Source organism: Stegodyphus dumicola, chromosome 10 (assembly GCF_044657685.1).
Source record: "Stegodyphus dumicola isolate Sdum_Otavi_A_Nest chromosome 10, ASM4465768v1".
Lineage (NCBI taxonomy): Eukaryota > Metazoa > Arthropoda > Arachnida > Araneae > Eresidae > Stegodyphus > Stegodyphus dumicola.
In genome coordinates this window covers 24,886,673-24,900,310 of record NC_140777.1, presented here as the reverse complement: position 1 = coordinate 24,900,310, position 13,638 = coordinate 24,886,673, and the positions used below count along the sequence as shown (strand labels likewise).

At 31.3% G+C, this 13,638-nt stretch overlaps 1 protein-coding gene across 12 annotated transcripts in view; it reads right to left on the bottom strand.

Moving 5' to 3' along the window:
• The window catches only part of LOC146994926 (cullin-5-like), a 180,090-nt gene that overhangs the window by 48,312 nt on the left and 118,140 nt on the right, over nucleotides 1-13,638 (bottom strand). For all 12 annotated transcript variants that reach the window (XM_085824789.1, XM_085824792.1, XM_085824795.1 and 9 more), the window contains 3 exons: nucleotides 9,524-9,685; nucleotides 9,285-9,426; nucleotides 4,212-4,423 (listed from right to left, as the gene is read on the bottom strand). In XM_085824789.1, coding sequence (XP_085680915.1) covers nucleotides 4,212-4,423; nucleotides 9,285-9,426; nucleotides 9,524-9,685 — 516 coding nt within the window. The remainder of the gene's footprint in view (nucleotides 1-4,211; nucleotides 4,424-9,284; nucleotides 9,427-9,523; nucleotides 9,686-13,638) is intronic.

Below are 13,638 nucleotides of genomic sequence, written 5' to 3'. Positions count from 1 at the left end.
TTCCCTGATTCTTCCCTGACTTTTTTGGTCAATTTTCGATTTCCCTGACTTTTTTCGGTTTTCCAGGTAGCGTGGCAACCTTGTTGTATCTGTGATGGACGCAATTTCTATTTCATTAAAAATGAGAAAACATTTTATTCAAAATTAAAACATTTTTATTGTGATCGTATAGTGACAGGCACACATTAAACAATTGGTAGGCACCATGGTGCCTACAGGCATAGGGTTGGGAACCCTGCTCTAACACTTCCTCTAGCTATTTTCACAGTCTTCAACTGCCCTCAAAGTTTGGTGGAATTACTGACTGAGTAGAATTTTTGTTAGAATTTTTTAATATTACTCACGCAATTCTTGTTATCTCACAGCAATTTGTGAATTACTTAACTTTTTGTTATATATACTAAACAGTTTGAATTAATTGAAAAATGTTTGATCAGATTGTGTGTGTGTGTTCTGTCTTATTTTGTTTTGGAAAAAGCAATGATTTTAAATTTTAATGCTTGTTAAGACAGCAAAATAAAAGTTCCATTTCGTTTTTATTAATATTTTTTAGAATTAAGAGACATTTCATACTGTTGATACTCTAAAATTATTAGGAAATGGAAAACATTAGGAAATGGTTTTAATAAGTTAAAGAAACCTTGAATAACTTTTAAAATTTCACATAAAATAGCATTACGTTAATATTATTTAATTTTTTTAATATTTTTGCATACATTTTAGCAATCAAAATTAACATTTCAAAGCAGTTTGCAAACTACCTTTCCTGAATTACATGAATATAAAGAACAAAGCAATGAACATTAAATACTGGGAAACTTTTTCAGTGTGATATTTCTTGCTGATGACATTCATAAAACTAGCCTTAGAGTTCTAATAGTGATATCAGTAAAAAATTTAAAGGAGCAATTTAGTTATATACACTCTCACAAAAAAAAAAAAATATATATATATATATATATATGCTCAGAGAAGGAAATAAACTACTATCATGAAACTTAACAGGCATGTACTGTCTGAGGAGATAAACAAGTGATTACAAATTCAAAACAAAACTCATTTATTAATAAGTTATGGCATGAAAAAGGTTACAAATCAGTAAGTAGTATAGCCACCTCTGGCAGCTATACAAGCCAAAACATGGCGTCGCAACAAACCAAGTACGTCACCTATGAACCTCTGCAGAAGATCATGCCATAATCTTTACAAATGTGCAGTTAATTCGCTAATATTACAGGATTCCATGCATGTCCTAAACATGCTCTGCTGGTGAGAGGTCTGGTGACCTGACAGGCCACAGGAGTATGTCATATTGAAGACGTTGTTGGGAGAATCACACAATATGTAGATGAGCATTCTCTTGCTGATAAATGGCACCTGGACAACTTGATAGTATAACACAGTACAACCAGCATCAAAATATCCTCCACGTAACTGCAAGTGGTAACAATATTCTGAAGGATGACTAGAGGTGATGGTGTGTCCCAACAAATCACTTGTCACATTCTGTCATCATCATATGTTGCTCGACAACAAATGCAGGATCGGACCGCTGGCCTGGCCACCTCCACATGCATGTGCAATACATCAGCATTCAGACTGAATTAGGATTCATCACTGAAGAAGATCACACACTTCCAGTTCTTCACACTAAGACTTGCCCAAGTCTGGCAAAAATTCAGTTGATGTGGGGTCAGTGGTAGGCATCTCAATGGATGTCGGCAGCCGATACCAGCATCCTGAGCCAGATTTAGACTTAATAAGGCCCTAAGCTATTTGAGATATGAGGCCCTTTATAAGTCTGTTATAATATATTTTAATACTATATATATTATTCTTTAATTTGGGGGGCAAGAAAGTGGAGGCCCTAAGCTATAGCTTGTGTAGCTTATATGTAAATCCGGCCTGCCAGCATCGGCTAGTCATCTCCGAATGGTTTTCCATTTCAGAGGCATCTCTAGTCACAATACCATCCATCCAAGTCAACAGACTTGTTTAAATAGCCCTACGGCACAAGCAATCATGCTGTTAAACTCTCCCGGCTGTGCATTTCAAATGTGAACCTCGTGTCATTGGTGTTGAAATTTAAATCATTTGCACATCTCTTCCCAGACTACATTCCTGCTGAGTTTAGTGATTGTGGCTCATTGGGTGCATATATTTTTTTGTGACATAGTGTAAAATAAAATGCTGAGTTTGTGTCAAAAAAATCTGTGCCAAAAATTTGTGATATTCGTAAAAAAATAGATAGCTTTTCTCATAAATTAAAAAATTATAAATATGTCTTCAGAATGTTTTTAAAGCGAGGTAGATTTTTTTTCCATAATCTTTATATTTGGAAAAATAAGCATATTTTCTTTGCATACACTTTTTCTTCTAAGATTTCAAATTTTAGGCACATGTATAAAATCCTTCAGCACTTAAATTTCTGTAATTTATTACATTTGTAAACATTTAAAGTCATATTGACTGAATTTGAAAATTCAGAACATTTTTGTTGTAAAATATATGAGCAATAATCTCTTGTACAGTGCAGCAAAATTTTATATTATAACTGCACTATTTAACATCATCTCATACACATAGAAAGGGACAGTGGCAAGCATTAGGAAGGACATGGGAATTAATGACAGCCCTTTCTTAAATTTGTCCTCTAATTTGAAAGCTTATTGCTCATTTTTTGCTTACTCATTCCAAAAAAAAACCATCTTGCATGTCATAATTATCATTAATCTTTCTCTCCTAAGAACTAGGGTCATCTTTTAAATTCATGTATGCATGCTGTAGATAACCTAAAATTTAAACATATCCTGGAATGTGATTTTGGGGATTTGATAGAAATGGTTTTAACACGAAACTTCATACTAAGTTCCTGTAGAAAGTAAAACATTTAATTAGAATTTGATATTTTGTTTTATAAGATAAAGTTTCGAGTCTTACAGTTAAATTTTTCATATTTCACTCTTATACATACAAAACATTAAAGTATACAATTTTCCATAATAAACAACAATTTTTCAAGGTACTTACAGAAAATTCCGTTGACCATAAAAGTTGGAGAGAATCCCACCAAGCATACTCATTGGCATGGACCAAAAATTTCTAATTGCACTGAAGACAGAAACAAATGTATCCTTTTCTCCACAAAGCTACACTAAATAAATTCATCCATACGATGAATCTCAGTGGTAGCATGTGGTTGGTTCCCCATTGCGTTTTTGTTATGCAGTTGGGCTGAAACCCAGAATCATTCAATGTTTTTGGTATAAACTCTAGAATTCATTACAAAATTACATTGGTGGTTAACTTCGAGATGTTCAAATCTTGCAGTTGTTAACTCATCAGGTTATATAACCCTTCCACATTTCTGAATAAATCATAGATTCTTCTTCAATATTTTCTTTTACTGTTTGCAAAAGGGTAGTCACTTTCTCACTATGAACTCTTATGATATAATACTTGTTTTTCTCCCAGCAAATTCTTCCCAACATCCATTGCTCGGGTTTTCTACCTTCTTAAAAGGCTTTCATTAATTTTAAACTACATGGTTAGCATATCCAATTTTTTTCTTTGGTCTTGATAAATGGCTGTGTGCGCAAACTTCTCCTAGGTACTAATTTATAACTCTCTCGTAACTTGAATCTAATGGTTCTTTTCCCCATTCAATAGTCGCTAAATCTTGAAACCAACTTAGATGAACCTGAATACAAAATTTAAATAGCAGAAATCTCACATCATGTACCTTTGCGAGTCTGAACATTGTGATGCCACTACTTGTACGTTTTCAATTAAAGTGCCGTATCATGCCCCTTACCACTTTTCATTAATTTCACATTTAATATTTTTTAAATACTTTGCTGTATCTGCTTTGTAGCGGGCAGGTTTCAAGTTTTAATAGTCCCCCTTAAACTAAGACCCCCCCCAAAAAAAGAGAAAAAGAAATGAGTAGGAAAAAAGAACTTACAAAATTTTTTAAATTTTAGTTTAAAGATCAAGATTACACAAAACCAAATGTTTTTGAAGAGTGGCTTTTCCATTACTGGCAAAAAATTGCTTTTTTTTTTTTTTTTAAGGGGGTGAAAAAAGTCCATGGAATTTTTCGTATGTACCTTTTTCAACTGCGATATAAATTACTACACAGTTTATTAAAAAAGGGGTGCTGAGAATTCGTTACAAAAATACAACATGAATACATTATAAAAATTCCTTACTGGTAACGTAGAACAGAGTTCAAGGTACTTAGCAGCTCGCTGCTCTTCCTCCTTTAATTTTTGATTAGCATACCATATGTAGTTGACAACACCATATTCTTTTAAATACTGAGGAGCTTCTGCTTTATAGTAAGCTTCTGTTGCATCCAAGTATGCCCTTTCAAAATTATCTCGATAAATTTCATATTTATCTTCATTTAAGCACAAGGCAACTGTTGGAACAAACACACACACACAAAAAAAAAAAAAAAAAAAAAAAAAAAAAAAACCCATTAAATCCACCAACATCTCATACATGCACAGTCAAAGCTGACTTTACATGAAAATTTAAATACATGCATTACTGAAATCTTGGCAGTTATTTAAGAATTCAGTTTTAGATGTGTGGAAAGAACAGCTGAAAGAAAGGAACCTGGATTCGACTTTTAAGCTCTCCGCTAAGTCTAATACAGGAAAAATTCCAACTAAATATTATTTCTAGAAATTGTATTTAATATATCAATTTATTTCAATACATCTTTTCTCAAAATAATTGTTTATATACTATGATGACATATCTAACATAGCATGTTCATCGGTAAATTCTTAATGATAGCAGAGAATTACAGAATCAGTAAATTTCAGCAACAAAATGAATAAATGAAGTTTTCATAAAATCTCAATAAGGCATTTATAATTTTCCAATAACTGATATCAGAAAAAAATGTGTGGACTACTTCAAGGAAGTAAAAGAGAAACCAAATCAAGAGCTAACAAAGAAAAAATGATTAATCAGGTGCCTCATTATTATTTTTTAATTCACAAACATATTAGTGTGCAAAACTTAAGCAATGTTTATAATTTTGGCTGCAGTTCTACAAAAAATCAACTGGGAGACAAGAAATTCATACTACAAAGGCATAATGTAGTATTTAAAGAATGTAGAAAGTACAGCAGGGGAAAAAAAAAAATTCATAGGCTGCATACCATATAGAATGAATAGAAACGGCGTTAAATGGCATTGGTACAAGGTAGCACAGCACAATTGTCTGATCAAGACAGACAACAGCAAACCAAACAGCCTTAGTGACGGATATGAGCAGTCCTAACTGCAATGGTTTCAATGACTCATCAATAATTCAGAGACTCATCAATAATTTCACAGCTGTATGTTGAAAAATGAATTTGTTACTAAATTTTGCATACCAGTGTACAATAGTGTCAGACATAATTATTTTTAATTAATAAAGAGCACTGCAAAAAAATTTATCTCAAATAAAAAATGTCTATAATTTTGAACACTCTCAGAACCAAGAGAAGTGAATATTGTCAACTATGTCCCCTACCCTTATGTTTTGGTGAAATGTTTTTCCCTCAAATATAATAGTATTTTTCCCTCAAATATAATCCCTCAAATAGCAACAGAAATCACTTTAAAAGAAACAAAAACATTCAGATTTGGAACATGCTTTGTCTTCTTTAATTCTATATCATTTGAAATTTTTTGTGATCACGACAGCTTTGGGGGAAACCATAATTTAATGCATATTTTTTAATGAATTTGTGAGATCTATAACACAAATAAAAAGTCATCATTTGTATGCTAAATGTTATTTTTGTAGACTCAAAATTTATAGTAGCTTTAGAAAAAACAGCCTATACACACACACACACACACACACACATATATATATATATATAGTACAAAGTTCGAAATCTGGATTCTTTGGGACTTCGGAGATTCTGGATTTGGGATTTTTCCAGATATTAGAACAGCAGTTTAAATCTAATAAGACTGCATGTAGAAATTATAAAATTAAAAATATGAAATCACGATTTATGAAATAATGAACTATTTATGATCTAAAGGGTATCAAAATTTTAAAAAAAAATTAAACTTAATATTTATTTGTTTATCTTATTAAACATTTCTTTCAATGTAAATTGTTTAAGTTGCTTTGTTTTTGTGCTAATACTTTCTCTTTAACTCTGTAGACAGGCATAATCTCTTGTTCAGTTACATTGTTGAAGTCCTGTAACTGCTGTTTCGAGAATTCCGACTAACTTGTCAATCGAAATTTTCTCGTTTTCAGTAACTTCTCTGTCACTTTCTTCACTATCACTATCACTTTCTTTCTTCACTTATATCTATCACTATTTCTTCACTATCACCATGGTATTTTCTGGATCTAGAACCATACTACAGATTTCGCCATTCGTTAATTGATTGATGATTGAGAAGCATTGTCATCACAATGAAAAACTTCTTTTATATCATCTTCATTTATTACTGCTTCTCTAAATTTCTTTACAAAAATCTGTTAATTGTAAAATTTCACCTTTGTTTTGCAATATCCAAAAACCTTTAGAATTAGTGGCTATCATCATCAAATTTAGCTATCCTTCACTATACATATTTGGCTATGCATCATGCGCTTGGCGACTAATGACAAGTTGTTCCGTTAAATTTTATCTCGCTTCTATTGCGCACTGTGACAATTAAGCCTGAATTGTATTAGTTTAGTTATTTATTATACTTATGTCTATTTCTTGCACATGCTTTTAAGGCTTATCAGAGTTCTGAATAAATAAATTCCCACATATATTTAAGTCTTATTGACAGCTGGCGCTAGATATCTTACCACCTGATGCAGCCTGTGGTTCCTAAATTCTGCGACTCGGCGTGGCCATACGAGCCCTGGCACTGGTTCTGGGTTTATATGAATAATAAATCAGTTATTCTTAATTCAAATAGCCCTAAGAAGAGGCTCAAACTCGGAATGATTTTTTTTTTTTTTTTTTCTGGAATTTTGGATTACAGTCCAAGATTTGTAGGTATGATACTTGAAAGTAGGGATGAGAGAAAAAGGTGATGCTACATCATTTCCGGCTTGTGCTTTGTGAGTACAGCTAGCATTTTGTTAGTATGAATATAATATTTATTAGTCTTATTTTCATTGATCGTCTGCTCTTTTTTAATTTTGATTACCTAATTTTAAAAATTCTGCGCTAAATTTAAATAAGATGTGGAAAGAAATATTACTTGTTCTTTATACAAAATGGAATTAAAACTAAATTGTTCTTTCACAAGTGGCTACAATACTCTTTTCATATAAAGACAGGCCTTTTAAAGCTCCATCAAAATATATCATACTGAAACACATTATTTAGTTTGTGTACCAGATTTAAAAAAAAAAAAAAAAAGTTAAATAACTATGTTCCGTTGCTATCATATTATCGGTGAATATTATAAATATCAAAAATTTACTGTTACAATTTTCTACAATACCTCAAGTAAATAAACACTTTACAGTTACTTATTGTAACTTCATGTAATACTCAGTTACTTTACCGAAATAAAGAGTTCTAGTAAATATTAGATTTTGTTGGAATAAACAAGAATATGTAATTTCCCCAAAACGTTATGCTTTAAGAAAATTTTAAATAAGCATACAATGCGTAAATTTTACATTTCAAAAGATATTTCTCTTCAAAATATTTTTGTTTCATGAATTGATAAAAATTATTCCGTCCTTGAACAAAATGTTCAATAAAACACAGAGCATAAAAATACACAGTGAAACTCCATCCACGGTTTAGGAAAAAGCCAGCGAGTGTATCTCTAATGCCCACTAAAAGCCATTCCGCAATCTAATCTCTTTCCGTTGCAAGACATTCCGGAACCTTTCCTTTTTCTTCCTCTTACCCGAGTAAATTGAACTCATCCAGTTAAAAAAAGCAGCCATTCTGGGATTGCCAGTCTAGTACAAAAGCAGCCATTCTGGGACTGGCGGTCTAGTATACCTCTAAATGTTATCATTGGGTTTATGAGTATTATCAACAAAATTTATTTATATGGAAAGAAATTTTTGGTAAATTTTTCCTTGTCAACAATTTTTAGTGCATTTAACTTAAATCTGTAATTATCGCCAAGCATAATGTGAGCATAAAAAGTTACCATACTCCTTTATTATTCAATTACTAACATAAAAAAAAAATTGTTTAGGCATCGCTACATAATTCATTACTCAAGTTGTCATGTTTTGATAAACATGTGGTGAAAGGAAGGTATAATAAATACTGATTCGCCAGGTTGACGTCAGATCAGCGATGTATCTATGTGGAATGTTTAAGTTTGAGATGCGTGCCAAGCAGATATGCAGCAACGAAGCCAAATTACTGATCGTACAAATTTATGCTAAAATGATTGTTTCTTCAATAACAAGGTATTTTATTTAGTGCTGAAGTGAAATTAAGAATAAGGACTTTCCAGATGTTTTATTACACGCGAAAGGGGGAAAATCAAATGCGCATGTGTAAAGCCTACCAGAAAAACGTTGGTGGTGGTTTTGAGGTTTGGATTTTAGATCATTCCAGATAATGAACGTCAGATTTCGGACTTTGTAGGTTTACATATTTCTGTATCCCCCCCAGATTTTTTTCAGCATATGATTTAACAATTTCTTATTAACAGTAACAATATAAAATATATGCACAAACGGAAACTTATTTTGTGTAAATAATAAGAATATTATTCAAATTGATAAGTTATTTGAAATATATAATGCAATAGTATTATTGTGTATTTATGTGTGCTTTTCAGTGAAATATATTTATGACTCACGCCGCAATAGTATTATTGTGTATTTATGTGTGCTTTTCAGTGAAATATATTTATGACTCACGCCATATATCTTTAGAAACAGCATACATTGCATATTTTTACCTCTTGGTTTTCAAGCAGTAAACTTAATAGGTTAAATGGGATACAGAGTAACTATGGTATTTATATACTGCATCACAGAAAAACTATTTAATTCATAATATCCAATTCTGCTGACCTCTGTACTTCATTTGCTCTGAAAATAAGGATAATATTATCATAATAAAATCCCTAGCCAGAAAAAGAAAGGGGGAAAGAACATGTAGCTCATTTTTAGGTTTTTTATTTCAAATCCTGAACAGTTTACAAGCAAGAAATTCAGTAGCGTAAATTTTTTAATCTTTTTTTCACCTATATTTCTGAATAAAATAAAGTATATCACAAAAAAATCCATTTAAGCTTTGAAGTTCATTTTTAAATAATAATAATACCATATGATTCTCTAACTCCTATCACCAACTGTGAATCAATAACCTCTCCAGTTCTCTCAGCATGGACAAGTTTCATTGCACTATTTTGAAGCCTATGCTTGATGTTCGAAAAAATACTCTGAGTCCATCTCTCCAGCAGTGCCTGTAAATACAAAAGCAACAAATGTTTTTAAATATACACTTACTTGTAAACTTACTTTGACAGATTTCAGAAAAAGCAAAAATTAAATATCAACAACCTTTCGAATTCCATTCCTCTTAAATGAAGGGAATTTGCCAGCTACTGCAGCTTCCAAATGTGAAAATGGCATAAGCAAATAACTGCACTGAGTAGAAAACTTTCTCCATTCTACTATATAGGCTTTCAGCAAAGCTTCATCTTGTTGAACAGAAAGAACATACTAAAAAAGATACCAATCAATTAACATATAAATGCAAACCAAGAGATAATATTTTTGAAAATGAGCCAGTATTTATGACATTTTCTAACAGAGATTTGATAATACTAAAAATACCACATATATCACTATTAAACTATTCTTCACGGTTCGTACACATTTCCTTATATGAAAATTAAGGACTTTTAAGGACCATCAAAGAAAAAATTAAGGACCTATCAGGAAACAAAAAAATGAATAGAATAAAGCAATTATCCATACAACCGACTTCATGCTTGTAATTTCACTTTAAAAAACTAACAGAAGTGTGTATTATGCACTATTATTAAATTCAACTTAATACTTACCATAAAACAATTTTGAAAATTAAACTAACTCCCTACAAGTTATGAAGTAGATAACATTAAATGAGGAACATAATTTCTTGAAAAACATGTATAAGTGTATTTTACACTAATAACAGTCACTATTTTAGAGATTTACATGATTATTATTTAACTTATTTGATATTTATTTAAACATAGTCAACTACTATTATAATCACAATGTAAGAATATTTTGCAGATTAAAATAACTGATTTGTAAACATACAATTTATTTCCTTGGTTTTTTGAAAGATACTAGAATAATAAACTGTACAATAAAAGATACAAAACATTTGTGCTTTTTTTAAATCTGAAATCTTCCTTTTCTTTAACTATTCTTCTAAGTTCATTTGCTTTGATAAACAAATCAATGTTCCTGATGGTCTCAGCTTTATCTGCTAAAGCATCTACTTCTTCATTAATGTCTTTAATGTCCCTTTGAGGAAAGTTTTTCTTCTGCTTCATATAATCAATTTCTTCTTCAATAATATTTCTTTTCCTCTTTGAATTTTCAGATTTAGTTAAAGATTTTTGTTCTTCTAAATACTGAACTTCTAAATAACGAACTCCACTTCTTGCAGAAGCTGCTGCTGATCTCATTTCTTTATTAATTTCGATATTAAGAACACCTCCAGAAAATTTTATGTAATCAAATACTGTGCGTTGAAAAATGTATGATGAGTCACTTAAATTTTCAAATTCAATTGCTTTATTTACAGAGAAGCCCCTTTCCACAGAGGCCTGTTCATGTGACAAGATAAGAATACTTGTCACAGTGAATACTTGAATAGTGAAAATATACATTTTTTACTATATATATATAATTTATTTCCTAAACAATATAGATTAATTGATTATATTATCTCCTAAGTTTAATTAAAGTAGAATTATTTTAAAAGAGTGAATCCATACTGGTAAGTTATATTTTGAAAGATGTATATATATATATATATAAAGTCCGAGATCCGGACATCTAATATCTGGAATGATCTAAAATCTGGACCTCAAAGCCACCACCAACCAATTGCGCATTAGATTTTTTCCCTCATCATAAAAAAAATGCCAGAAATCCGATTCTTAATCTTAGTTTGGTGCTAAATAAAATATCTCATTATTGAAGAAATAATTATTTTAGCATAAATTTGTGTGATTAGTAACTTGACTCCATAGCTGCGTATCTGCTTGGCATAATCTCAAACCGAAACATTTGTTAATTTTACACCAACTAATATTTTATATCCTTGATGCCGAAATCGCGAATCATTATTTATTGTATTTTGCTTTCATCACCGCATGTTTATCAACGAATGACAACTTGAGTGATGAATCATGCAGCGATGCCAAATAACAGAGTATTATACGATTACAGATTTAAATTTAATGCGCTAAAATGTTGACAAGGGGAGATTTAGCAGAAATTTCTTTCCTTATGCTAAAAATAGATTTTGTTAATGATACTCATAGGACAAACGATTATATTTAGTGCTATTTGAATTAAGAATAACTGATTTGTTATTCACATAAAGCCAGAACCAGCTCCAGAGCTCGCATGGCCGCACCAGGCGGCAGAATTTAGCGAAGTTAAACAGAAGTTTTTCATTGCAATGACAATGCCCAATCATCAATCAATTAACGGAGGGCGGAATCTGTAGTATGGTTCTAAATCCAGAAAATACAGCTACCGATAGTGAAGAAAGTAACAGAGAGGTTACTGAACGAGAAAAAATTTTGATTGACAAGTTATTCGGAATTCTCGACACAGCAATTACAGGACTTGAACAATGGAACTTAATAACTGAACAAGAAATTATATGTCTATAGTATTAGTCTAAAGTATTAGCAGAGAAAACAAATCAAACAACTCACATTGAAAGAAATGTTTATTAAAGTAAACATATAAATATTAAGCTCTTTTCTTTGGTAAATTTTGATACCCTTTAAATCATAAATGCTTCATTATTTCATAAATCACGATTTCATATTTTCAATTTTATAATTTCTACGTGCCATCTTAGTAGATTTAAAATGATCTAATATCCGGAAAAATCTCAAATCTAGGATCGCCGAAGTCCCGACGAGTCCAGACCTCGGACTTTGTACACTGTATAAATATATATATATATATATATATATAATACGGAATGTATATTTTCAGTTAAACTTCTACCCAATAACTTTAGTAATTCATGAAAGTTAATTTTGCGTCTAGTTAATTCAGGAAAATTAGTTTCAATTAGTTGTTTTCAGCTTTAAAAATATTTAAAAAATTTTAATTAGTTATTTTCAACTAATAATTGTATCGCCATTAGCAAAAATTATGCATTACTATCAAAAACATAGGTTTAAACCAAATACTTAATTGTCTATTGAAGCTTCAAAATGTATTTCCGAACTTCACTTTTTCTCAGCTAGCGTTACCGATTTTGCCCTTGGCGACCTAAAATCGAAATGGAGCCAACAGATTTCCCGCGAAATCGATAACAGACCCTCTGCAGAAATAAACTCATAATCCCGATATCCCATACATATAGTATGTGCAAAAGAGAATAAACTCCGTAGAAGGTGATAAAAAATTAATTTATGGCTTAATTGAAACAAACACAGAAATTAAGCTAAGCAAAACCGTGTAAAAACAAATTGAAATGATAAAACGAAACTTAATTTTAATGTGAATTTTCAGTGCTGACTCTCCCATTCTAGAAATTTCAATTTGTTTCAGACAAAGACCACATTTAAGGATTGCCATCCATCAATATCCAGTCTTTGTAGTCAGCTTGATGAAGCCACAGTTTATTGAAAATGCACTTTCCAGGCATCTCGTTCCTATTGGCGTCGGAAGGGTTGTGGCCTTCCAGGTTGGAATTGCTCTAGTTTTGGCAAATATTTTCAGAATCTCCCCCCTCCCTTTTTTTTTCTCGAGCACCTTCATCATCACTTTCGCCTCTTAAAGAACTTCCAGCTTCACGCTTTCGTCACAGTCTGCCTAAATTTATGGATAACACCTGTTTCGAAAGATTGCGTGAATAGCCAATCAGACACCGATACTTTCGTTCGGGTAGCTAATTGTTTTTTTTAATCGTTTGCAATGCAAATCCGCCAACAGATTAGTTAAGAGCTGTGTAATTTTAATTCCATATTCATGAGAAATCGTAATTCACACTTAGAATGGCAATCATTAGAAATAATAAGAAATGTCAAATGAGCAAAATTAAGGATCGTTTATTCCTTTTGGCCAAAATTAAGGACTTTTAAGGACCGTACGAACCCTGTTCTTTAACAAAATACCAACCTGCTAAATATATGTATGCATTTATGTATCATTACAGTATGCGGTGGCATAAAATTTATACAAAATAATTAGGGAAAGACTTTTTGATCAACATCTACAAAAACATAAATATCTACACTAATGAGTACAAGCATACTTAGAGGTAACAAAAAGTGGAATACGCAATATTTTTCTTCCATTCTAAGATACCATTATTTTATCACACCTCTCTTTAACTTCAGTATCACTATCAAGGGAGGAGGGGAAGATTTTTCATTTTAATAAAATAAAATAAATGAAATAACAAAATTCAAACACATCTA